Source organism: Anopheles cruzii, chromosome 2 (genome assembly GCF_943734635.1).
Source record: "Anopheles cruzii chromosome 2, idAnoCruzAS_RS32_06, whole genome shotgun sequence".
NCBI lineage: Eukaryota > Metazoa > Arthropoda > Insecta > Diptera > Culicidae > Anopheles > Anopheles cruzii.
The window spans coordinates 46917072-46941141 of NC_069144.1; the positions used below are offsets into that span (position 1 = coordinate 46917072).

Here is a 24070-nt window from a genome sequence, read left to right on the forward strand (position 1 = left end):
ACTGCAAAACACGCTCCACATATTGGTGCGCGACAAGTGTGTCGTCGGGGTGTCCGGTGGCCCAAGGAATCTTCCTTTGTGCACTGTCCCAGTGCATTGTTCTGCTTTTGAGCCAAAGAAAAGGATTCGATGGGCGCGCTCATGTGTGTGTGTGTGTTGCGTTACTTTTGGAGCATTCGGTGTGTCCTTCAAGAAATTTCAAGAAGAAAAGAAGGCTACGTCTTGAAGAACGAGTGCGCTCCGGTACGAGCAACAGAGTCCGGGCTCGCTTGTGATTGTGTGCGCGAGTTTGCAATTTGATAAGCCAAGAGAGAGGGAGTGTTACTGCGCGTATCGCGCGGTGCCCGTTTTTGTCAATTTAAAAAAGAAAATAATTGCTCATTGCTGTGCGTGCGATAGCGAAAATAATCGAATGCTAATGTTTGGTGGAAAAAAAATTCTTTCTATTCGCGATCGGGTGCGGTTGTGCGCATGAAGGAAGCTGGGCTTTTGAAAAACTATGTTATAAATTTGTTTATTTTATTTACATTATTCGTAGCGCTTTTTATGGTGGTGTTTCATACTAGTGATTTACGATTCTGTGCGCTCGTGTCGACGGTGCTGGCTGACGGCAGGTTTCCTTCCATCCCGAACGGAACCTGAACGTCGCCCTTTAGCATCTAGTAACCAGTTTCTTCAACACCCGGCCAACAAGCAGCAGCAAAATCGTACATCATGTCGGACAAAATCAGAGTAGCCGTGCGGGTGCGCCCGTTCAACCGACGAGGTAAGGATGAGTGTCCACTCAAAAAGACAACATATTATTCGCGCAAAGTGGGAGATTTCTTCCCCCAACTCTTGCCAATCATCAATGACGACAGTGCGTTGCGACTTTTTTCGAAGAAAGTAAAATGTTACTCATCCAACCATGCGCCACAAGAGAGAAAGAGCGAGAGAGCACAAAGTGTTTAAAAAGAAATCGAAGCAACCCGTGTGGGCTGGCTTTGACGTGACGATGAAATCATTAGTCAGCCTTTTCAGAGTCAAAGCGGATGAAGGATTAATATTCTAAGCCCATCTTTTTAGTCCGCAGCGTTTCAATTCGAACTCCCTTCTGTGTTGCCCCTGGTATAAGTGCCCTGTGGTCCGTTTTATCACGTGCGGCTCTTCTTTCACCATCCGTTTTGCAACGCATTCTCATTTTGCTGTTTTTCCCGTCTTTCAGAACTCGAACTCGCCACAGAAAACGTGATAGAAATGAATGGAACACAGACGATTTTGAAATATCCTGCCACAGTAGATAAGATGGAAAGGTAAGCGCAGCCAACAACGCACCTCTTTTTTATCATCAACCACAGAACCGACCCGACGAAACTATATATCTGTGACCCCGACACGACAACGGATGAGGGTAGAAACCAACTTCGTGTGGGGTAACTTTGCACCCAGCGATGTGTACGAAACCATAACTCGCTGTGGCCGCCGCCCCGGGCGCCGGCCGAACATGAAAATGCTAACCAAGTGTGGGGGTCGCTCGTCGCTTTCCAGTTTCGAGGTGAACGCCGTTTCGAAGAAAACCTCCAACCGATCGCGAGAGAGAAAAAAGGCATCAAAATCCGTTGTTTGAGTGATTTCACTCTTATTTCAAGGAACGGCGCGCCTCACCTCAACGTAAAATAATCTAAACTCATACTAATGCATCGCCCGCGTAAAGAACGAAGAGCGTGCTGCGTCGGGGACTACATAATCGGAAAAGGTCCCCAAGCTGGTTTCGAACACCCACCCCCCCGGTACGGGAAAGCCGCCTCCCATTCTACGCGTACACACCCCAACCCAAGGTCGATGGTGAAATAGTGTATGCTAAACAGTCGCTTGTTGCCCCGACGAACGCTCCAGCGTTGTGTGGCCGCTCCCCGCCTTTCGAACCGAATGGCATCACGACAGCGATGGCAGCGATGGCGATGCCGAAAACGAAATGAAAAGCTCTTCGGAACGGGAAGCGTGCTTGTAAAAAAGGGTTTTCCATTTTCATTGCTCCGATTCAGTTCCTCCCTTCGGTGGGGCGCGCGACCCGCGATTGTGATCCTGGTCGGTACTCTTGTGCGGTGTTTTTTTCCCTCAGGTCACGTCCTCGTTAGGGGACAGAAGCCACCACCCCCGCCGCGTACGCAGCAGAATGAGGTCTGCTCACTCTCCAATTTAAGTGACAGTGGGCTTTGCGGAGGATACCCGTACGCCGGGTACTCGTACAAGTGGCAAGTTTCAGGAGCAAGAACCCGTCGCTTCTTTGTGCCGTCGAAGAAAGTCCTTTTTGCTTCAGGGGCTCCTCTTGCAAACGCACCACAGGCTACGCTGATCGAAAAGCAAAAGCTACCCAAAACCCAGGAGTTCCTGTCACCCATTCTGTGTGTGTTTCTTTCGCATTGATTTTTCGCATCGCAATGTGCAGTAGTAGGCATCGCCCGAATGTAGACGGGGAAGGCTGTGTTCCCTGGGACGAGGTTTATGTGTTTTTCGTTCCATTATCTCCGAGCGGTTGAGCCACCCGAAAGGAAGTCCTTGCGAAAGCGCTCCCTTCCGACGGCGGCAGGTTGAGTAAAGTTTTGTTGATGGCCAGCGGAATTATCATTGTCATTGGAACGAACGACTCGTTGTCGGCGAACGGTAGCGCAGAGAGGTCCCCGGCTGGCGGTGCGCCGCCGCCGCCATGCTTGATGGGTTCACCTTCCCTCGGTGCGGAACGCGCAGTTTTGTGGCAATCGAAAATCGACCGTGGCAGCGCGATGGGGGACGGCCGCCGCCTCCGTAACTACTGCTGCTGCTTGGTGGCGGCGTTGGCTTTTCAGTACACTTCACGGCTGACGGCGACAGTCGTGTGTCTTCGCGTTGCGACCCCCGAGCCCCCTTTCCGTAGTGAGCCCTCCTAGTTCTCCGGTGCTGTGCACACCTTTCTCGCGAAGAGAGGGGTTTCCAAGATAGACATTCACGTCCACCGCCGGTGGTACACGCCGATGGACGGGGAGGATGAGGGCGAGGGCGGCGAGGAGGCGGATGTGAGCCATCGCCGCCACCGCCGCGGCAATCGCATCGGGAAGTGGATCACCGCTCTCGAGCTGCTGCTACGGCGCTGTGTTGCGGCGGTTTTCGCGCGGACACGGAACCGACTACTGACCCGTGGTGGCTCGGCGGCGGCGGCGTTACCTTGGACCGAAAATAACGACGGCCATTTATTTCGGGTCGCTTATGCCCGCATACGGTGCTGGTGGCGGCAGCGCCGGCAGCGACGACGGTGAGTCTAACGACGGGCGTCCGAGGGCCCGAAGAGGGTGCGCCGAGGTGGCGCAATCAGAAACAGTGTCACTCTCGGCTCGGTTCGGTTAAGTAATCACACTTCCTGCTCAGCAGTTCTCACTAATCAATAATGGGGCGGCCCGCCCAGCGAGTGATCACACTTCCCGTTGATAAACCCATCAGCAGGGCCTGGACGGACCAAACCCCCTTCGCCCTGTGCAACTGTTTCGGGATGTCGAAACGACGCCACTTTTTCGAAGTTTCTTCAATCAAAGTTAGTTCAATCAATCCCTTACTGCGATGCATTTTTGTATGGTACAATTCAGTGTGTTGCTTTGACTGATTTTTGGAGCTGACTTTCTGGTATTGCCCGTCTCTTGAGTCGCGCCCGTCGAAACTCTGCGAACTGAACGTCCTCAAAAATGTGGCCTTTCAATTTCGCTTTCATTTGGAACGGCGTGTTAAATGAAGCGAACACGATGAATAATTCAGGGGCGCAGTTCTTGCCAAAAATTGACGATGCTTAGAGGTGCTTTATTGTGTAAAAGGGGTCGTCAATTCGCGCAAGATTATTGCCACTGGTCGAAATATAGCTACAGTATTGGTTGTTTGGTATTGGTATTATTATTACAACGGACCTGATCGTATTAGGTACAAATTAGAGAACAGAAAACGATGAATCCGATGATTGAAGATGTCGCTACACGGGGCTGGGATTCAGCCTCCTGAGACTCGAAACTTTCTTACTACACACTATATGCTCTTAAGGACGACCAAACCGTCTTTCCACAAGCCCACTGCCGATCTTTTTATTGTGGCAATTGTGAAAAAGTTACAATTGCTGAAATGCGGATTGGGCGTTTCGCAAGTTTTCAGTCGGTAGAAGAGCTTAGCTCAGTTATCGAACAAGATTGGCCTAACACGAGAGTAGACAATCGAAAAATCCACTTCCTACAACTGCCGCCGCGTCCCATTTGTTACCACATCATCATTGCCACCATCTGAAGGGGTGTGTTGGGCGTTGGGGTGTGCCTTCAGCGTGTCGAGGCGCATCAAAAACGGGCACGAAATTAGCACGATCATGAGAGAGACACACGGACACGGGGCTCATCACAGTTCTCGTCCACCGCTGCGACATTACTCACCGCGGTGCGCGGTGGAACTCCAACGCAAAAAACAGCGACACACGTGATTTGTGCCCGGACAATATTCATTCGTTTTCCCGGTGGTTCGCAAACTCTTTGCATAATATAAGTTTCCTGTGTGCCCAGAGGGAGGCGCACATCTTCGCCTTTTGAATATTTCAATGCTCTCTCTCCCCGCCGACCGGTGCCGACGCGATGGCGCTTTTATTCGGATTGGCACAGTTCCCACATTGGGACCATAAGAGAAGCAGCATAAGACGGGGTGCGCACGTTTACGATATGGCGCTCCAGGAAATGGGTTGCTCATAATTCGATGCCATAAAGTCTGGCACACTCGGGCGTACGGGTGTATGTTTTCCAATATCGGCCTGTGTCTGCCCCGTTGTCGGCACAATGGCCCCGTGGTAGGACCATTAAATCTATGCGCGACGGGCGGGGCGAGCATGGGAGAGACGCGATAGAGGTTTATGTTGTTTCCGGTTTGTCACATCGCCGGTAGTCCGTTGCCAAATGCCCCCGAGGGAGCGAGTGCTGGTTTGGAAAAACGACTTGGGAACCGCAAAAAGGACGATACGATTTTCGTCCACCACCACCGGAGCGGACTTGATGGCGTGTTGATGGTTGGGATGGGCCTTTCCGAGCAAAAAGGAAAATGGGAAGAAAATCAATTCCGATTCGCTCGTGTGCTGGCACGCTGGCGGACTGGCGGTGGATCCGACCTAAAAGTGTCGAGTGGATCCGAAAAAGAGAAAATGGAAAATCAGGTCCACCACGCTGCTGCGGTGTGTTACTCTTGTCTTAATTCAACCTCGACCAACGGTGCGCGCGATTTTCGGTCGGTCACGCCACGGGGCCGTGCGTGATGCACGCCAGTGTGTGTGTGTGTGTGTGTTGCAACACAACCGGAGCTCTTAGGCCCAGTTAGTTTTCCAAAACTGCCGGTGCACAGGGGTGTTATAAAAATTCAGATAAAAATCGATGCATTCCACTCGCCGAGCTCGGACAGCTCTTTCGCTTTAGTGCCGGTGCCGGAGTTTCCAGTGCTCCAATTTCTTATCACTTGGCCCGGCGCGGCGGCAGGTGTCCATCCGGCGGGGCTTTCGATATCGAGCCTTCACGTATGGCTTTTAGTGAGTCAACATCCAAAACACCACCACCCTGCCTATTGGTGCTGAAAGGCAAAGGCGATGGACGGGTTTGGGTCACGCAAAGATAAGGGAGTGATAAAATCGGGGAACGGCGAATCTGGGGGAGTGACCCCGAGCAGCGTGTGTGGTGCATATCAGTGCTCCGCATAGTGCTGCTGCACCTGGCCAGGCTTCTGTCGGGTTGTGATACAAGGCTGGACTCTTTTTCGGTGACAGATACACATGGATTTTGATCGGCAGTTTATGTGTTCCGTTGGCTGTATCGGTCGCGATTCCGCAGAAAGGAACAGTCCTTGGGGAACATTGCCTGAAAGTCCTGAATATTTTTTACTGATTTATTTGATTTTTTGAGTTTGATTCTTTGTTGAAAATACAGGAGGTCCTCGGCTCGATAGAATTTGGCAGCGAAACCAGGCATCGAAGCTTATTTGTGTTGGATTTTCCCTGCCTGTAATGGTTTTTAGGTCGCTGTCGACCGCCGTTGGAGATCCTGGTTCGGTCTGATTAGCTCAGCAGGTTGCAAAGAACCTGAAGAGTCCGAACAAGTAGAAACAGCCCGTGTTTCTCTGTATAAGGGCTGCTGACCAACGGATGACCAACGGATGAGCTCGATGATTCGAATTCGGCCATTTCTTTGTTCGTCCGTCCGGCTTCTTCTGGTAACAGTACTTTTTCTGGTATATTGCAAATGCTATCGAAAATGACATCTTTTTGCTTGTGTGTAGCTCAATGGCGCAAAACATATTCCTAACATCCCACCGAAGAGATAACATTATCGCTGCAATAGGAGGCAACCTTTGCATCATCAGCGCACTGAGGAGCGTATGTTGGCCGTCCGATCCCGTGCGCCCCCGGTTTGCGGGCAATCAGGTCAATTAGTGCTCCACATAGCGGAAGAGCACACAGTTCAACAGGTCGAACATATGGAACCTCTCCCGCGGGGGCCACTATCTATGCTTCTATGAGTAACCCGATTCCCCGTGATGACCGTGTTTTTTATGACCCTTCGCGCGGTACCGATGAGATCACCCCAGCCAGCCCCCGGCACCGGGAATGGGTTGGTTTGGTTTTGCTGCCGAACTAGCACCCGGCCACCCGGTTTAATGGAGGCTCTTACATGTCCTTCCAATCACCGGCAGCAACCGGCAGGCAGCTTTATCGCCCTTTCGGAGTGTTGACCGTTCGCTGCGAATTGGCTCATTACCCGCGCGCCCGGGGATGAATCCCGCTTCGAGCGCTTTGTGGACTCCTGGGGCCTTTCTGTCTGCTGGCGATGGGCGACCGTAAAAAGTAATGTCTTCGTCGCTGTTGGGGCAGGTTACGATACGGTCAAGAAACAATTCTGATGGGCAATAGAAACAAGTGTTAAAGCGAGCGAGAGATGTGGTGCTTACATTTTTGGTATGCAAATCACGGACACAACCGGCGCGGAACAGAGACCGCTTTTGGCAAATATGTTAATGTGCCGTCGAGTACCTCTCGCTTCCGAATAACTAAACACACAAACAGAGTCCCCAAATGACGCCGTCGACCGGCTTAATGGTCGTGCGCGTTAAAAAGGAAGTGTCTGTCCTGGAATGTGCTAACTATTGTTTCGGGTTCTCAACAAGTGTCGTCGCCGCGGTCTCTGTTGCCACGCGCGCGGTGCGCACAAAAGTTTTCCGACGAAACTTTTCCGACTTTCTTTCGGCCATTTCTCGCGCGGCGGACGTGTGCGCGTGTCGTTTTCTCTTTCCGCAAAAAAACAAAAAAAAAAACGGAAGAATGTGCGGCTTACAGACAAACTGACTGACTGGTGGCGCTGTTGGTGGGAAGATCGACCAGATTTGATAACTAACCGGCCCGGGGCCCTTACTCTACCATCTGTTGCCGCCCGGTGGCGGTGGCGGCAGGGGACTGGGTACCGTTCCGTTATGGCTTCGGATCACGCCATTCCCCGGCGGTGGATGGACCTCTTCATTAGAGGAGCACTCCAATATCGAGCAGGACGAGCGCGCTGACTTTGAAATTAATTTGCAGTCGGCAACCAAAGTCGCCCCAAAAGTGCCGGGTGTTGCCGGGATTCTCGGGAAAGGATTCTTCTGTGCACGGCCGCGAATCGGATCGTTGGGGAGTGTCGTGTCGTGTCTCGTGGGTTGATGGCGTTGCGCGCGGTGCTAAACTAATATTTTTAATTAGTATATTAGCGTCACCACCATGGCGGAGCTTATGGAGCGGCTTCCTGGCCACGAGTGTGATGCTCCGATTTTTTCCGTCGAAAAAAAGGGGTCGGCCACGGCCGCCAAACTGCCCACCGGGGACTCGTAAATACCTGACCATCGGAGTTTGGTTTGGGAAAACTTTGGTTTGTTGTCCGGCACGGTGGCCCCACCGCGGTCCTGCGTGTGCGGAATTCGCGCAGATATCCATAAATCTGTGGACGAACGAGCGTACGTATAAAAGCGCGTGGCCACCGCCGCCCCTGGCATTGATGAAGTGATTGGTACGCCGTCTTTTCGACGGCGGAATGCTTGGCTGAGAGTGACCGCGGCCAGCGCCACACGCGCCGCAATCTTTTCGAACCGTAACCCATAAATTACGACGAGCACCACCACCGCACGAGCCGAACCCTGCCTTCCCGATTCGCGAGGCAGCAAATCTTGCGGGCTTTTCCCTCAAAAACGCTGCGCTGCGCTCCGGTGGACTGTCGGTGGTCGTAAAGAAGATGGGTAATTTGTCTGCTGTGCCTCCGTTCCACCAGCGCGCCGTTGTTTTTGGGCTAACCGGTGTCGGTTCCGGGTCGGATGGGTAACTTTCAAAATCCTAAAATAATATAAAATGCAGATGAGGTTTAAACAACGGCCGCGAACGAACAATTACACTCACTCTTCTGACGTCGAGAAGCGCGACTTCCCAAGAAAAACGGGACTCAAAATGGTGAATTTCGCCACAGTTTGGCCATCGGCCGTGTGTGTCGACAAGGTGGCAACGAGCAAAACGTGAAGTACCTCACCTGATGAACCAGTTTAGTTCGATTACATGAAACGCGGCGCACTGTGTGGTTGGTTGTGCGGTCGCTTGCGCCGCTGGGTCGGGAAATTGACGCGCGTGCCGCCCCTTCGTCGTCGTCTGCGAGATGGAGATGCAACAGATGGTGATCCGGCGCCGGGCCGATGAAAATCGCAGGGCGGTGCAGTTTGTGAATGGTTAATAGGTTGCATAAAACATCCGCTACCTGAACTCGGATGTTTGCAGGGCCAGTGGCGGCCCTGGGCCATCACTGGCCACTCTCTCGAACACTCTCTCCAACGGACGGGTGAAGCCACCGCAGCAAAAGGAAAACCCGACGCCCCGCGGCCGCGATCACGATGGTACCGCGATTTTCTTTCGGCACGCGCACGTAATCGCCAACGAACGGGGTGGCACGGACCGAACCTGAGCGGGGGGATTCAATAAAAAACAAATGGGTGGCGCAATTATTCAACGCGCAACAATAAGAAACCTCCGTGTAGGCCACACGGCGGCGGGGCATAGTTACGTTACAGTTACACACAAAGCGCTTCAATGCCACAGCACACCGCTGGCTCAAGACGCGGGCCTTGATCGGACACCGCTCTAAAATGATCCTTTTGGAGCCGATTCTCTCGGCGGATTTTTGCGAAAGTTAAGCAAAACAAGGCCGGACGCTATGGAGTGTCCGCGAACTCGAGAATATTTTCGTAATTATTGCATCATCTTCGTGTGCTGCACTTGGGTACGTAATTGGATGCTAGATTCCTCGGGTCCATTTGGATGGTGGACTGTTCTTAGGTTAAAGACGAGGACGACGACGCATTCGTAGCCTGCTGTGTATTTGCTTGAAATCATCAGGAGGAAACGCTAGTCAACTTTGACAGGCATCAGGAGAGCGAAACGAAAAAGAAACCAAAGCACCCATTGGCGAGAAGAGCTCAAGGAGCGCTCGTAAAATGTAGTCACAGAGTGACGGCCGTGTTTTCATATTTAAGTTTCGTGTCCTTGCTCTGAGTGAATTTGTGTCCCCGGCGCACCACCATCTTCACCTGGACATCCGGTCGTGTTCCGCCGTGAAGCAGTCGCGTTCCGCATTTAGGGAAACATTACACGAAGCTCTTCTGGCGGGTCGGCCCATAAAAAGGCGCCCAAGCGCGTGTAGAGAGAGCTTTTGATGGTAATGGAAAAGGATTACACCGTGCCACCGAGGACCAGTGTGAAAGCACCACTCACCCTCGAGGCTCTCGTTAGCGCTCGAGTAATCTTCCCGGATGCAAAATTCAGTCGAAAAACCCCTGGCCCATTCTCCACCATGACGCGCGGACCATAATTTGATGACGGTGTGCCGCCGTCGTTAATGGTTGCCATTGTCGGTTACCAGTAGCAACAGCAGCAGCAGCAGGCTGATAGTCGGATGTCGTGTCCTCCATGTGAGGCATCTACTACTGATAACACACACACATTACGGACATACGGACTTTTGGGACAGCAAAAAACCTCCTCTCGTCGCTAATGACCGCACGGTTTAATTATGATTCATTTCGTTTTTTGCTCTCGTCTTTGTTCCAGAAAACCGCCCAAAAACTTCGCCTTCGACCACTGCTTCTACTCGACAGATGGCGACGCGCCGCACTTTGCCTCACAGGAGCTGGTCTTCGACAATGTGGGCCGCGACATACTGGAGAACGCGTTCCAGGGCTACAACGCGTGCATCTTCGCGTACGGCCAGACCGGCTCCGGCAAGTCGTACACGATGATGGGCAACCAGGACAACAAGGGCATCATCCCGCGGCTGTGCGACGAGCTGTTCGCGTCGATCGCGGCCAAGCAGACGGACGAGCTGACGTACAAGGTGGAAGTGTCCTACATGGAGATCTACAACGAGAAGGTGCACGATCTGCTCGATCCGACCACCAGCAAGCAGTCGCTGAAAGTGCGCGAACACAACGTACTCGGCCCGTACGTGGACGGGCTGTCCCAGCTGGCCGTTACATCGTTCATGGTACGCATCAGAGTCGATACTGTTGACAACACCCGTATCGTTTCGAAGAAGCGCCCGCATGACGGCGACGACGACGGGTGACACATAATTCGGAATCCGGTTCCGGCCTTTGTCCAGAGACACTGGAGCGGCGATAGTGCTGCACCACCGTGGTGCGCTGATGCACCATTTTTGGCACCGGAAACACCATGTGCGACCCATGCCTTCCTAGTTTGGTTATAAATAGTAGCTTTCGTCGCGTCCGTGGCACACGTACGGATTGGAAGTGATTGTTTGGACGATTTATTGGCTTCGGCGGCGCTGAAAAGGATTAGGTTAGGTTAGGACAAAAAGACGACCAGAAAGGAAAACAGCTGTTTTATCGAACACGGCCAGCGGAACGGTCGCAGCGACGACGATACTCATGATATCGGCATAGATAGGGGCGCCGCGTTCGATAAGACGCACACACGATACGCCTTGAACTGGCTTCGAGCAAGGATTAATGGCCTGGCAGCGCACCACTTTTTTGGCACCGCTTTATCTCCGAACGGTGATCCTTTCGGAGCAGCGTGTGCCTGGCCCTTCACGAGGCCCATCCATCTGGGAATACGAAGGGCGCAACCCGTCGCCGAGGGCATAAATATTTAACGTGCGAACGTGTTCGTGTTCCGCACGCGATCCGAAACCAGGAATTTGATTTACACCTCCCCCTTCTTCTTTCTCTCACAAACACACAGGACATTGACAACCTGATGGCCGAGGGCAACAAATCACGCACGGTGGCGGCCACGAACATGAACTCGGAGTCTTCCCGCTCGCACGCGGTCTTCACGGTGGTGCTAACGCAAACCCTGATCGATACGCTGTCCGGGGTGACGGGCGAGAAGGTGTCACGCGTGTCGCTGGTCGATCTGGCCGGCAGCGAGCGCGCGGTCAAGACGGGCGCCGTAGGTGATCGGCTGAAGGAGGGCTCGAACATTAACAAAAGTCTCACGACGCTCGGGCTGGTGATATCGAAGCTGGCCGACCAGACGGGGGGTGGCGGCGGCGGTGGCAAGAACAAGGACAAGTTCGTGCCGTACCGCGATTCGGTGCTGACGTGGCTGCTGAAGGACAATCTCGGCGGAAACTCGCGCACGGTGATGCTGGCCACGCTGTCACCGGCGGCCGACAACTACGAGGAAACGCTGTCGACGTTGCGGTACGCGGACCGGGCGAAGCGCATCGTTAACCACGCCGTGGTGAACGAGGACCCGAACGCGCGCATCATCCGCGAGCTGCGCAAGGAGGTGGAAACGTTGCGCGAGATGCTGAAGCACGCGACGGGCAGCAATCCGCTCGGCGACATGAAGCGGGTCGATATCCACGACAAGATCGCGGAGAGCGAGAATCTGATGAAGCAGATCTCGCAGACCTGGGAGGAGAAGCTGGAGAAGACGGAACAGATCCAGAGCGAGCGGCAGCAGGCGCTGGAGAAGATGGGCATCAGCGTGCAGGACAGTGGCATCAAGGTGGAGAAGAACAAGTACTATCTGGTCAACCTGAACGCCGACCCGTCGCTGAACGAGCTGCTGGTGTACTATCTGAAGGAGCAGACGCTGATCGGGGGCCGCGGTGCCAACGGGAGCCAGCAGCCGGACATTCAGCTGCTCGGGCTCGGCATCCAGCCCGAGCACTGTCTGATCACGATCGAGGGCGGCGAACTGTACATGGCGCCGATCGCCGAGAGTGCGCGCTGCTTCGTGAACGGGTCGATTGTGTCGGACAAAACGGCGCTCCACCATGGCGATCGCATCCTGTGGGGTAACCATCACTTCTTCCGCGTCAACTGTCCCAAGTCGGCCGCGAATAGTGCGGCCGGGATCGGGGCCTCGGAACCGCAGACGCCGGCCCAGCATCTCGATTACTACTACGCCCAGGAGGAGCTGATGCAGAACGAATTCAGCAACAATCCGATCCAGGCGGCCATCGAGCGGCTCGAGAAGCAGCACGAGGAGGACAAGCAGGTGGCACTGGAGAAGCAGCGGCAGGAGTACGAGAAACAGTTCCAGCAGCTGCGCAACATCCTATCGCCGACGACCCCGTACGCGCCGTACGCGCCGTACGATCCGTTCCGGCTCGGGAAGCTACCGCCGAACACGCCGAACGCACAGCTGCGGGTGGAAAAGTGGGCCCAGGAGCGGGACGAGATGTTCAAGCGTTCGCTCGGCCAGCTCAAGACGGACATCGTGCGGGCCAATGCGCTGGTGCAGGAAGCGAACGTGCTGGCGGAGGAGATGGACAAGCAGACAAAGTTCAGCGTGACGCTCCAGATTCCGCCCGCCAACCTGAGCCCGAACCGGAAGCGCGGTGCGTTCGTCAGCGAACCGGCCATCCTGGTGCGCCGGCTGAACTCGGGCAGCCAGATCTGGAGCATGGAGAAGCTGGAGAACAAGCTGATCGATATGCGCGACATGTACCAGGAGTACAAGGAGCGCAACTGCGCCGCGATGACGGCGGCTGCGGCGGCGGCGGCAGCGGAGGAGGAGGAGGCGGCGAACAAAATGGCGGCCAAGTCCGATCCGTTCTACGAGTCGCAGGAGAACCACAATCTGATCGGGGTGGCCAACGTGTTCCTGGAGGTGTTGCTACACGACGTGAAACTGGACTACCACACGCCCATCATCAGCCAGCAGGGCGAGGTGGCCGGCCGGCTGCAGGTGGAGATCAGCCGGGTGGCGGGTCAGTTCCCGCAGGACCGCATGTGCGAGTCGTCGGCCTCCTCCGAGAGCTCGGCCTCGGACAGTCACGAGGAGGAGGACGCGGGCGAGACGCCGCCGGGCGGTGGCAGCAATCAGATCACGTGCCGGATCAGCGTGAAGCAAGCGTCCGGGTTGCCGCTGTACCTGTCGAACTTTGTGTTCTGCCAGTACTCGTTCTGGAACCACGACGTGTCGGTTGTGCCGGCCACGAACCAGGAGGTGGCGGGCCACAACCAGAACATCACGTTCAAGTTTGACCACGACGCCGACTACGTGGTCACGATGAACGAAGAGTTCCTGGAGCACTGCACCGATGGGGCGCTCTCGATCGAGGTGTGGGGCCACCGGTCGGTCGGGTTCTCGCGCATGAAGGACTGGGAAGTGGAGCAGCAGCAGGCGAAGGCGCGCTCGCTGGCCGACCGGTGGGCGGAGCTGTCGCGCAAGATCGAGCTGTGGGTCGAGATCCACGAGCTGAACGACAACGGTGACTGGGCGCCGGTCGAGGTGCAGTGCGCCCGGGACATGCTGACCGGCGGGGTGTACCAGCTGCGGCAGGGCTTCCAGCGGCGGGTGATGGTGCGCGTGAAGCCGGTCCAGAACTCGGGCACCCTACCGATCATCTGCCAGTCGATCATCAACGTGTCGATCGGCTGCGTGACGATGCGCTCGAAGCTCCAGAAACCGATGGACTCGTACCAGGAGGAGGACCTCACGGTGCTGCGGGACAAGTGGAGCGAAGCGTTGGGCCGCCGGCGCCAGTACCTGGACGCGCAGATCCAGCGGCTGATCAACAAGGACGACAAGACGGAGCAAGAGAAGGAACGCGAACAGAGCCTCGTCAACCAGTGGGTGTCGCTGACCGAGGAGCGGAACGCGGTCCTAGTGCCGGCACCCGGTTCCGGCATCCCGGGGGCACCAGCTTCGTGGGACCCGCCGGTCGGCATGGAACCGCACGTGCCGGTCCTGTTTCTCGATCTCAACGCCGACGACCTGTCGACGCAGGCCTCGAACGACGAGGTGCCGCTGGCCGGGCTGAATTCCATCTTGCCAAAGGAGCACGGTAACAAGTTCTACACCCTGCAGCTGATCCAGCACCAGGACAAGGACATTTGCGCCATCTGCAGCTGGGACTCGTCGATACACGACTGTGCGGCGCTGAACCGCACGACCGAGGCGAACGAGCGCGTCTATCTGATCCTCAAGACCACGGTCCGGCTCTCGCATCCCGCCCCGATGGACCTGGTGCTCCGGAAGCGGCTCGCGCTCAACATCTACAAGCGGCAGAGCTTCACCGATAGGCTGAAAAAGTTGCGCATTGGCCGACCCGAAGCCCTGTCGCTGCAGTCCGGCGTCACGTACGAGGTGGTGTCGAACATTCCCAAAGCCTCCGAGGAGCTGGAAGACCGCGAATCGCTCGCCCAGATTGCGGCCACCGGCGAGGACTGTTCGGCCAGCGATGGCGAAACGTACATCGGTAAGCGATCACGAACTAAGCGTTACTTAGTTCCGTTCCGTCTAATGATTTAGTGTTTCATTGTAGAAAAATACACCAAAGGAGTGTCGGCGGTGGAAAGCATCCTAACGCTGGATCGCCTGCGCCAGAGCGTGGCCGTGAAGGAACTCGAGCAGGTGCGGGGACCGCAAGCGCTGTCGATGCGCAAGACAGCCAGCGTTCCAAACTTCTCACAGGTACGCTTAGGCAAGAGCGAACCCCCGTTCTTTGACACAGACGCGAGTGCCCCAATCCGTCAGCCAGCCAGCGTGCTGCTTTTCTCCGATCCCCTCGTTTTGTACAGCACAACCCTCGGGTCTCGGGGCCCTGGGAGCTTGGTTTTTATTGTTGTGGTATGTGTGCTGTGGCCGCCGCTGCATAAAGTTTGTTAACGCGCTGTGCTGCGCTGCTGCTATGTGTTTTGCTTTTCCGCCCGCGACAACGGCGAAGGATTCAGGATTCGGGCGATGGAACCGTTGTTCCGGTGGCACCGTCGACATATGTTTGCGCAATCTTTCTTTCACCTCCAGTACATCATCGCTCAACTACCATCGCTCGCCTCTGTGCTCTGCTGCTGCTGATGCTGCTGCACTTGCCATGCCGCTATTTGATCCCTGGTTTATTTACTACGCTATTCGAAGATGCCGATTTTCTTTTCTTTTCCATTTCGCCAAAACTATCTGCCCGATCGACCTGTTGGTCCTACGCTATCTCTCCCCATGTCCATAAGTTGATCTTTTCCCGGGATCGATCAATTAGTTTACAACTCTCACAAGTGGTGACTGAAACCCTGGAGCGCCAACCATAGCATCGTCTGCCAAAATTGTGAACGATTATCAGACTCAATGCGCAATGCAAAAGATCATCCCCGCGCAGTGTAACGCCTGGCTGAATTCCACATTTATCTTTCGCTCTTCCGCTATTACCAGCCATCCAGCCTTGCTCTCTGTTCCCATCTGCTTCCCTTTATTCATTCCCTACCCGACCCCCCCACGAAAAACGATCAGATGTGCGATCTGTTACTTTCTTCTAACGATCCTGTTTCTTCTCTCTTCTCTCTCTCTTCTCTCTCTTTCTCTCTCTCTCTCTTTTGCCTGTATCTTTCTAACCACATTAAACTGCTCGCTTTGCTCGATAACACGCAACCAAAAACACCCTCGATTGCGATTGTTTCTGCGCCAACCTCTCTGTCTCTCTCTCTCTGCCAATTCATTGTTCAATCGCACAAACTCGCGCACTGCTACACAAAAATCCGATCGTGCACTGCTCTTGCCGCGCATATAATGCTAACTTTGTTTATATTCACGCTCAAATCCATTCTGTGTGCGTGTGTGTGTGTGTACAAAATGTCCTTCGTCGACGCCGTCACCGCCGCCGCTACCACCGTCACCGCTACCGCTGCCACTACTCTGCCGTATGCACGCGCACTCCTCTCGTGACGCTTGTGGCGGCGACCCCACCATTCGAACCCACGGCGACCCGCGCGGATTCGGTATGCGTTTTCAAAATTTAAAAATCGCTTAAACTCAAAAAAGGCCGTAAAAGATGCCAGGGAGTTGAGTGCGAGTCTCACCACCTCGATGACAGTAAGTAGTGCCTCGCCGTTAGTAGTGCCAGTGTTCGCTTGACGGGTTTTTGTGTTCTTCTCCGTTTTTTTTTTCAATATTGTGTGTGCTCTCTCTTTTTACTATGTCTGTGGCTGTGTTAGTTTCTAGATCTGCATTTCTTGTTCTCTTCTATTGGTTCTTATGTTCTCTTCTCCCTTGTTTTGCGGTTTGCTCCGTTTTGTTTTCTGACTAGCAGCTCTTTTTTGTGTTTTTATTGGAGTTTCATAACAAACGTTGGACTTGATCTCAGAGCTTGCCTTAAAGGACCCCGAGAAAGGCGTACGATCGTGTACGATCTTGCAACAAAGTACGCTCCCCGTTCGGGGGCGAACTGTTGTGTAGTTGTAAAAGGTTGTGGTGTGTACTCTTAAAGAGCGCCGAGCCCCGCGCCGAACGTGGATGAATGTCGTTGTCTTGTTGTGTTGAAGTAGAACGTAACGGATCGGATCCAAGTCGTGTAGCTGTAAGGGCGTTCACAACGGTCCTCGTATTGATCGGCCCTCCCGGCCCTTCGGCTGTGTGTCTCTCTCTCGCTGTACTTACAGATGAGATTCTTCGATGCTTCGTTCGAGTCGCTGCTCAGCATTGGACGCTCGGAATCGTACGCCGACCTCAAGATGGGTCTGAATGCCGGTAAGTGACACCGGCACTTGCCGTTGGTCCAGCAGCATGTTGGTAACGAACGGTTTTTGTTTTGTCCTCCTCTTTCCGGGCAGCTCAAAGCACTCGCGAGACCGCGACCAGCCGACAAAAGTTGAAGACGAACAACAACAACGGCGAGGAAGGCTCAAGCTCGAGCTATGGCATCGGTAGGTACCAAATCATCATCATCATCATACCCTAAGCGATCATTTCGCACGTGATCACGTGTCTTGCGTCAAAAAGATCACTTGTGATGTATCCCCCACGTGTGTGTCATTATTTTCCTACGTCTGCTAACCATCTGTCTGACCACGTTGAACCCCCCGTCGTTTCACGCGCACACTCACTCGGACTCTCGGACGTGCAGCTCGACCCACATTCCTTAATCTTAACATTAATCTCAATTCTCTGCGACTGCAGCCAACTAAACGTATGTAGCCACAATCTGTTGATGTGTACCGCATTGTTCTCTGTGTGTGTGTTTCAGTTTTCTTTCGTATTTTCATTCTGTTCGGTTCGCCCTGCTTCATTTTGTGTGCTCCATTAATATTTTTCCACTCGCATTCGCATTCCGCAGCGTCCCCGGCTGCTAGCAAGTTGGCTCAGCGGATGACGACCCTCCACGAGGAGCCACTGATCAAACAGATCTGCTACGAGGAGGAGGGCGAAGATCGGTTCAGTGAGCCCGAGTACCCCGAGTACACCGATTTCTACGAGCAGCCGATGGCCAAGAAGTCGTCGTTGTCGAAAATGAAATCCTCGTATACCGTGGAGTCGTTTATCGACATCGATAAGCGTGGTGGTGGCGGCGGCCAGTCGATGGCAGGCGTCGATACAATCAACTCGGGCGGCGGACCAGCCGAAAGCGGTAAGATGGTGTCGTCTGCGCCAGTATCCGGTAGCAGCAGCGCCGGCGGCAACAGCAAATACCAAACCATTGGCCATATGACGCCCAGCATGAGCTCCTCGACGTCGAGCGGCTACGGTTCGCAGGCGGTGTCCTGCAGCAACCTCACCAACGACGATACCTATTCCATCCGTTCGCTCAGTGTCGGAGAAACTCCCGGTAAGGGTCGCCCCCAGACTGGCTGAAATGTGGTCTCCTCTTGACGCGCGCCTTTTTGCATTTCCTCAGAAACCATGTCACCGTCCAACCGAATGCAAGAGCCAAATGCACCGAGCTGCGGTGGTGGTACTGTTGCCAAATCAACCAGGGACCAGTCAAGTCCATCCACCTCAATGATCACCGCCGCGGCCGACGGAACGGAAGTACCTCCCGCGTACAGCGCCGTCAGTCTCAACTGCGGTTTCCCGAAGCGGGTCAATCCATTTCTGAAGGACGGAAACTATGAGACCTTCGACGACGATGCCGACGACGAGACAAACGGGCCGGCGACGGGTGCGAATCTGCCAGAACAGAAGCAGCAGCAGCACCAATCGCACGATGAAGACGACGAGGGTTTGGAAGTCGAGCGGGAGTCAACCGCGAGTGCGATGAACGATTCCACTCATCAGCAGCTGGATGAAAGTGACGAGGGTGCTCCGGACCAGATCAGTGCGGTGACATCGATCAAACAGCAGTCAGAAGGAGGTAAGACGGAATGCCCAACGATCATACTCGATACGATCACCTCTGTTTGTTCCGCATTGCAGTGATGGAAAGCAGCTTCTCCTCGACACCGGGCAAGCAGGAACTCATCCCGGATTGGGTGGTGGTTGGGGAATCGGTGCTGATAAGACCGTACAACACGAGCGGTGTGATCGCTTACGTTGGTAGCACTCACTTCCAGGTAATACGCGATCCGCATCCGCATTAGGCACGCTCTTACTGATTGCGCGTGGTTTTTTGCAGAGTGGCACGTGGATTGGAGTGGAACTGGACACGCCAACCGGGAAGAACGATGGCACGGTGCAAAACATACAGTACTTCGAGTGCCGGCCCAAGCACGGCATATTTGTGCGCGGCGATAAGCTAATCCTCGACAAGCGCGGCCGGGCCATGCGCGAGCTGAAAAAAGCCGAGAAGATGAAAGGTGCGTTTGGTGGTTCGGGTGGTTCGTGTTTGGTGTCCTCACTCAACAAAGCTGTTCTCTTTCAACAGCTGAACTTGCCAAGGGTGGTAAGGTGACTGGCGGCGGCGGTGTGGCGTCCGCGAATGGTCCGCGCAAATGATACACATTCAACCGTGGCCTCAGCACAGTACAGTGTCCGCTGAGACCGTTTACCGGTCGCCGACGGTTCGTCCCCAAGTCAGCCTCTGTGGCCACATTTCACCGTGCTAAGTAGGAAGGCTCATCACGACGATGACCCAACAACCATCGGATTAATCGTGCTCTCATCGTCGGCCATCGGGGTAGCAGTGGACCTCCCGCATCCGTCTGCATTTGCGTGTACATTTCCCGAGCGAGAGAGAAGAGTGTGTACCTACAGCGCGCTGTTTGATGGCACAAAACCGCGAACCATAAGCCAACCGACGACCACCATCATTGGACATCATGATTCAGAATCATGCACGATTTTTAATTTCGACACTTCGCGGCTTCCTAGCGATGCGTAGATACCGACGCGGACGATAGTGTGCTGCTTCGTAGGACAAAATGGGCATTAGGAACGCGCACAGTCGGCTCTTAGAGGCCCAGAGACACACGGTGTAATAGATAGTGATTGCGAGCTCTTCTCTCCGATTCGTAGTCTAACATATGCATGTGTAGTTGCCATCGCCGTCGCGGACGGCGTTGGACGGAGTCGCACCAGTTTAATCCAAAGCAATGCTACCGGTAGCCGGTGTATCCAGAGAGGCATCATTAAAAGGACCTAGAATAGAACAAGTCAAACAAACCACACACACACGCGAACACGATAGCGATAGTGATAGCGATAGCGGAGACAACGAAGTAATGGGCCCGATGATAGGCCGGAGGATCCGGTGCGTCGAGAGGTCGAAGTTTATGCTCAACTCATATCCGTACAAGCCGAAGCCGAACACAGTCCGTCTGCAGGAAGATGCAATCGTTTACTTTCCATCTTCGTGTTCTACCACGACGCCGTCTGCTTCTTTTGGGGTGCGCGTCACCCGATTCGAATCCGATTCCATCCCACTTTCCGATAGAACGTGTTGGTACACGTGTTTCGAGTCGCCACAACCGTTTTCGTCCGTTCAATGTTTGTGAAACCTTTACCCGCGGTGGTACCGCACGGTTTTCTGAGATTATATCGAGAGCACCCGATCGCTAGAGCGTTCTGCGGGGTCAGTATTATGATGTATCAAAAATTAACAATTACGCTTCGCCAGAACAACCGTAGAGGTGGCGTTCCGCATTGGTTCCGCTTGGAAACCAGTCAGTCCACTAATGTGCAATGTGCCGCGTGTATAACGCGCGATGAGCTAGAAAGATATCTCCAGACGTCCTCCAGAAAACAGAAAACCGTGCCCATTTAGAGAGCCGTTCAGCAGCCAGAATTCCATCCATGTATTCCGCATACGCACGCAACGCGGTCCGTCCGCGCGTGCGAAGAAGAGACGGTGCGCCAACCTGGACAACGGAATCGAATCGAATTATGCATGCTTCGGTGGCTAAGGAGGTACCGGAGCGTACTTAGCTCAACCGGAAGCAGCATAACAAGCGTAACGCGCGGGGCCGAATGATTCCCAGTAAGCCATTCCAAGCCCCCTCCCGGCTGAGGTGGACTCGCCCACAAGGCGCCCACAAGCTGCTGCTACTGCGCTGTGCACTGTCTCTTCTTCGCGTGCGCGTGCGCCGTTTGCTGACGGATGGCGTTATCGCAAAATCGAAACTGTGGTTCGAGATTCCTCTCTTAGGAGCAACCGTAGTGGTGGTGGTAGTGTAAAACTTAGTAACCATTGGAAAGCACACACCATTTATAACAGATTTCAACTGTCGCCAATCTCTCGATATCGCCACGCACTTAGAGAGCCTAGTAGTCGACGAACGCCGAACGGAAGTGGTTTACCCAGCCCCCCCGGGGTGGTGTAGTAGGTATAAAGGGTAGGTACATTAGCGAGGAAAGCCAGCATGTGATTTCTGATTCCAATATTTTACACTTTTCATGGTTTTTGTCTGGTGGTCTGGCCCCAACCAGTAGCAGTGTTAGTAGGATTTGTGCTCATCGGTAACGTAAAAGCAAATGCAAAGTTAAGGAATGCAATAGCGCGTGTTTAGGAGTTTGTAGCGGTGCAGAGAGTGCTAAAGGTGATTAGTTTTTATCCTATATTATGTTGAGCGACACACACACACTGTACACATTAGTTACTATGGCAATGTTGAACGCAACGAATGAAGACTGTGTATCTGCAAACGGAACAGCAATATTTCAGCAACAAAGCAGCGTGCTGTGTGTGTGGCGGACGGGCGGCCCCAATGGTTGCTACCTTGAGATGTTGAGTTGCTCATGCTTTTGCTTTTTCGTTTCGGTAATCAAAGTAACAGCGTGTTTACAGTAGCACCCGATCGATTTTAAATTATGAAAGGCGAAAGTAGGAAAAAAATTATTGTGATTTAGTTTAGCGTCGTGCGTGTGTGTATGCTGATGAGCCAGAGGAGTGTGATTTAGTATCTGTTTTAAGTCCCCGAGTCAACATTTGTTTCACGCTCAAACGTGGTGTTATGTGTATAGCTTTGTTTTTCTCTCTTTCTCTCTGATAAATACACCTTCATAATCGAGAGAATCATTCATATCGCCACCGCCGCTGCTCCGCTTATAGCTAAAATATATATCAAAATGATAATGCCGCTAGAAGAAGGAAATTTTGGCAGCAGCTAGCTGCATCTTGGTGTGCGTGAATGATGAGGTGCGCAAATCGAGAAAATACAGAAAATTGTAAGTTTTGCGGCATATCTTTTTGTTTGTTAAACCCACACACACAAACACATATTCATCGTTTACATTTCTTTGCACAATCTTACGGCGCGCTGTTAAGACGCTTTGGGCGAAGGGGTTTACCATCATCTGTTATCACATCGTAGGGTTTTTTTTTCTAATTTGCCAAAAAAAACAAACAAAAATGGTAAAAATCAACTGAGTGCAAGTGTGAGTTACTTTTGAGTTGAGTGTGTTTACCTTAGAAGGCTACAGCCAAGAGACGCGCTTTATTTAGACAAGGCTAAGGATCGCTATTATGTGTAAATAATAAAAGTGTAAACTGCTTACATTATGTTGATCAATGAAAGAGAGAGAGAGAAGGAAAGGAATCATTCATATCATTTAGCAAACGACTGTTCTGTTGAGTGTGCCGCGCGCGTTGTGTATATTTATTTGTATCTCTGTTGTACCCGTGTTATGTTTGGCGTTTGTTTTCTGCGCTGTCGTTTCGTTTCTGTTTTTGCACACATACATACACACACACACATAATGTATGGCGCGCGCCTTTATGCGAACTCTCAGTATCACCACCCTCAGTGTATGATGACTTCACAATAACCGTTGTTACGCTCTAGAGTTCTAGACTATAGAAGCCGGAGAAGAGAAGTAAAACGTGTGTGTGTGCAACCATTTCTCTATGTCTTATCGAAACTCTGTCTTTAACTATGGTCGCGGTCACGTTGGTTCATTACTGCAATGTGTACTAGAACTAGAACTGTAAAGTAAGGGAGTAAAAAACGCGGCAGCAGAGATCGGCCAAGGTGCCGTGTGGTGTAGGTGCCGTTTTTCTTAGTCCACTAAGCAAACAAAGCTCTAATAAACAATACCCCATTCCGTCGCACGTCCCTCCTGCCCTTGAGAGAATAATAAAATTATACAAACTATACTTATACGCGCTATTTGGGATATAGTGGAAGTAAATAAACAGGAACAAAAAAGAAAAAGGAAACCAAATAACAACACACACACCCAAAAGTAAGAAACAAAAATTTGAACTCTGAAAGTATGAAATATTACTCAATTTTCGGGAAGCAGAAAACCAGAGAAGGGGGAAAATACAAAAAGTGTGTGGAGCTAAACAAATATGGACAGAAAAGCCAGCAAATCTATTTTTCTAGACTAGTTATCAATATTTGCGCGCGTGTTGTGGTGTGGAGGGAACGGGTAGTGCAGCCGCTCCGTCGTCGTAGTCGTCGTTACCATTGGTTCTCGTCGACGACGGCGCCGCCGCCGCTATTGTTGGAGTAAAAAACTATTTAATAACAAAACAAAAAACTGCTTGCTAACCAAACAAAAACAAGGAAAATACATCGCAAACTTCCATTCTCTTGGAAGGCAATCAAATTGCCACCGCCGAAACACGCTCATCCAAGAAGGCTGCGCCCCCGGGGAGTGTGTGATGTTTGTTCGGTGTAAAGGGCCGTTTACACGCAGCGATATATCGCTGCAATGCCTTGTATGATACCAATTGCAACGATATATCGCTACGCTATATATATATACAGCAAAAAAGGAACAAATTGCTTGTATACGACCAGATTGGCAGATCAAAAAAATTGAATGCGCCGAGCATCAATTTCGGTCCAATCTCCATACATGTGTGCGTGTGCTGACGGTGGATAGACATGTGTGCGTGTGTTGATGGTGGTTTGGCATGTTGTTTTGAATGTTTTTAAAAAAAGTTTAACGTGAGAATAATTGCCTTGCTTTAAAAGCCATTCCCTCGACCACCGTGACCGATTAGTACTCTTGGTACGTTCTATTTTTTGCTTTGTAACCGAAACGCACAATCCAAAGGCAGACAAACACAGTGTTTCTTGCATGGCTGTTTCCATGACACTGAGATCTGCGATTGCAAATCGCAACGATACATCGTGGCGTGTAGACGCTCCACCTTGGCTGCGATATATTGCTGCGATTAATCGATACAAGGCATTGCAGCGATATATCGCTGCGTGTAAACGGCCCTTAAGGATAATATACAAACGGGTTTAACCATTTAAACCATCATTTTCCCATCACATCACACACGCGCAGAGAGTCGGTCGGTCGCGCAACGAAGAACGAAGCTAAAACAGTAGGTGGTGACGATTCGGAGCGCAGCGAACAGAACGAAGAATTGCATCAGAGAATTAGAAGGAAGCGTGCGCAGATCTAGTCAAAAACATG

The 24070-nt window shown here is 52.7% G+C and overlaps 1 protein-coding gene across 1 annotated transcript; it reads left to right on the forward strand.

Annotated features, from left to right (window-relative positions):
* Positions 1-1221: 1221 nt before the first annotated feature.
* LOC128279188 (kinesin-like protein KIF13A) lies at positions 1222-19192 on the forward strand. Its single transcript, XM_053017908.1, has 13 exons — positions 1222-1292; positions 10124-10556; positions 11276-14753; positions 14820-14968; positions 16307-16357; positions 16924-17011; positions 17095-17187; positions 17388-17450; positions 17598-18086; positions 18156-18611; positions 18674-18810; positions 18873-19053; positions 19122-19192. The coding sequence occupies exons 1-13, from the start codon at positions 1237-1239 to the stop codon at positions 19190-19192; spliced, it is 5745 nt and encodes a 1914-aa protein (XP_052873868.1). The 5' UTR covers positions 1222-1236.
* Positions 19193-24070: the final 4878 nt, after the last annotated feature.

Coding starts and splice junctions, on each gene's coding strand:
- LOC128279188 (XM_053017908.1), top strand. CDS start 1,237: ATGAATGGAACACAGACGATTTTGAAATATCCTGCCACAGTAGATAAG. Junction 14,754..14,819: donor CGATGGCGAAACGTACATCG/GTAAGCGATCAC, acceptor GTTTCATTGTAG/AAAAATACACCAAAGGAGTG. Junction 14,969..16,306: donor GCGTTCCAAACTTCTCACAG/GTACGCTTAGGC, acceptor AACTCAAAAAAG/GCCGTAAAAGATGCCAGGGA.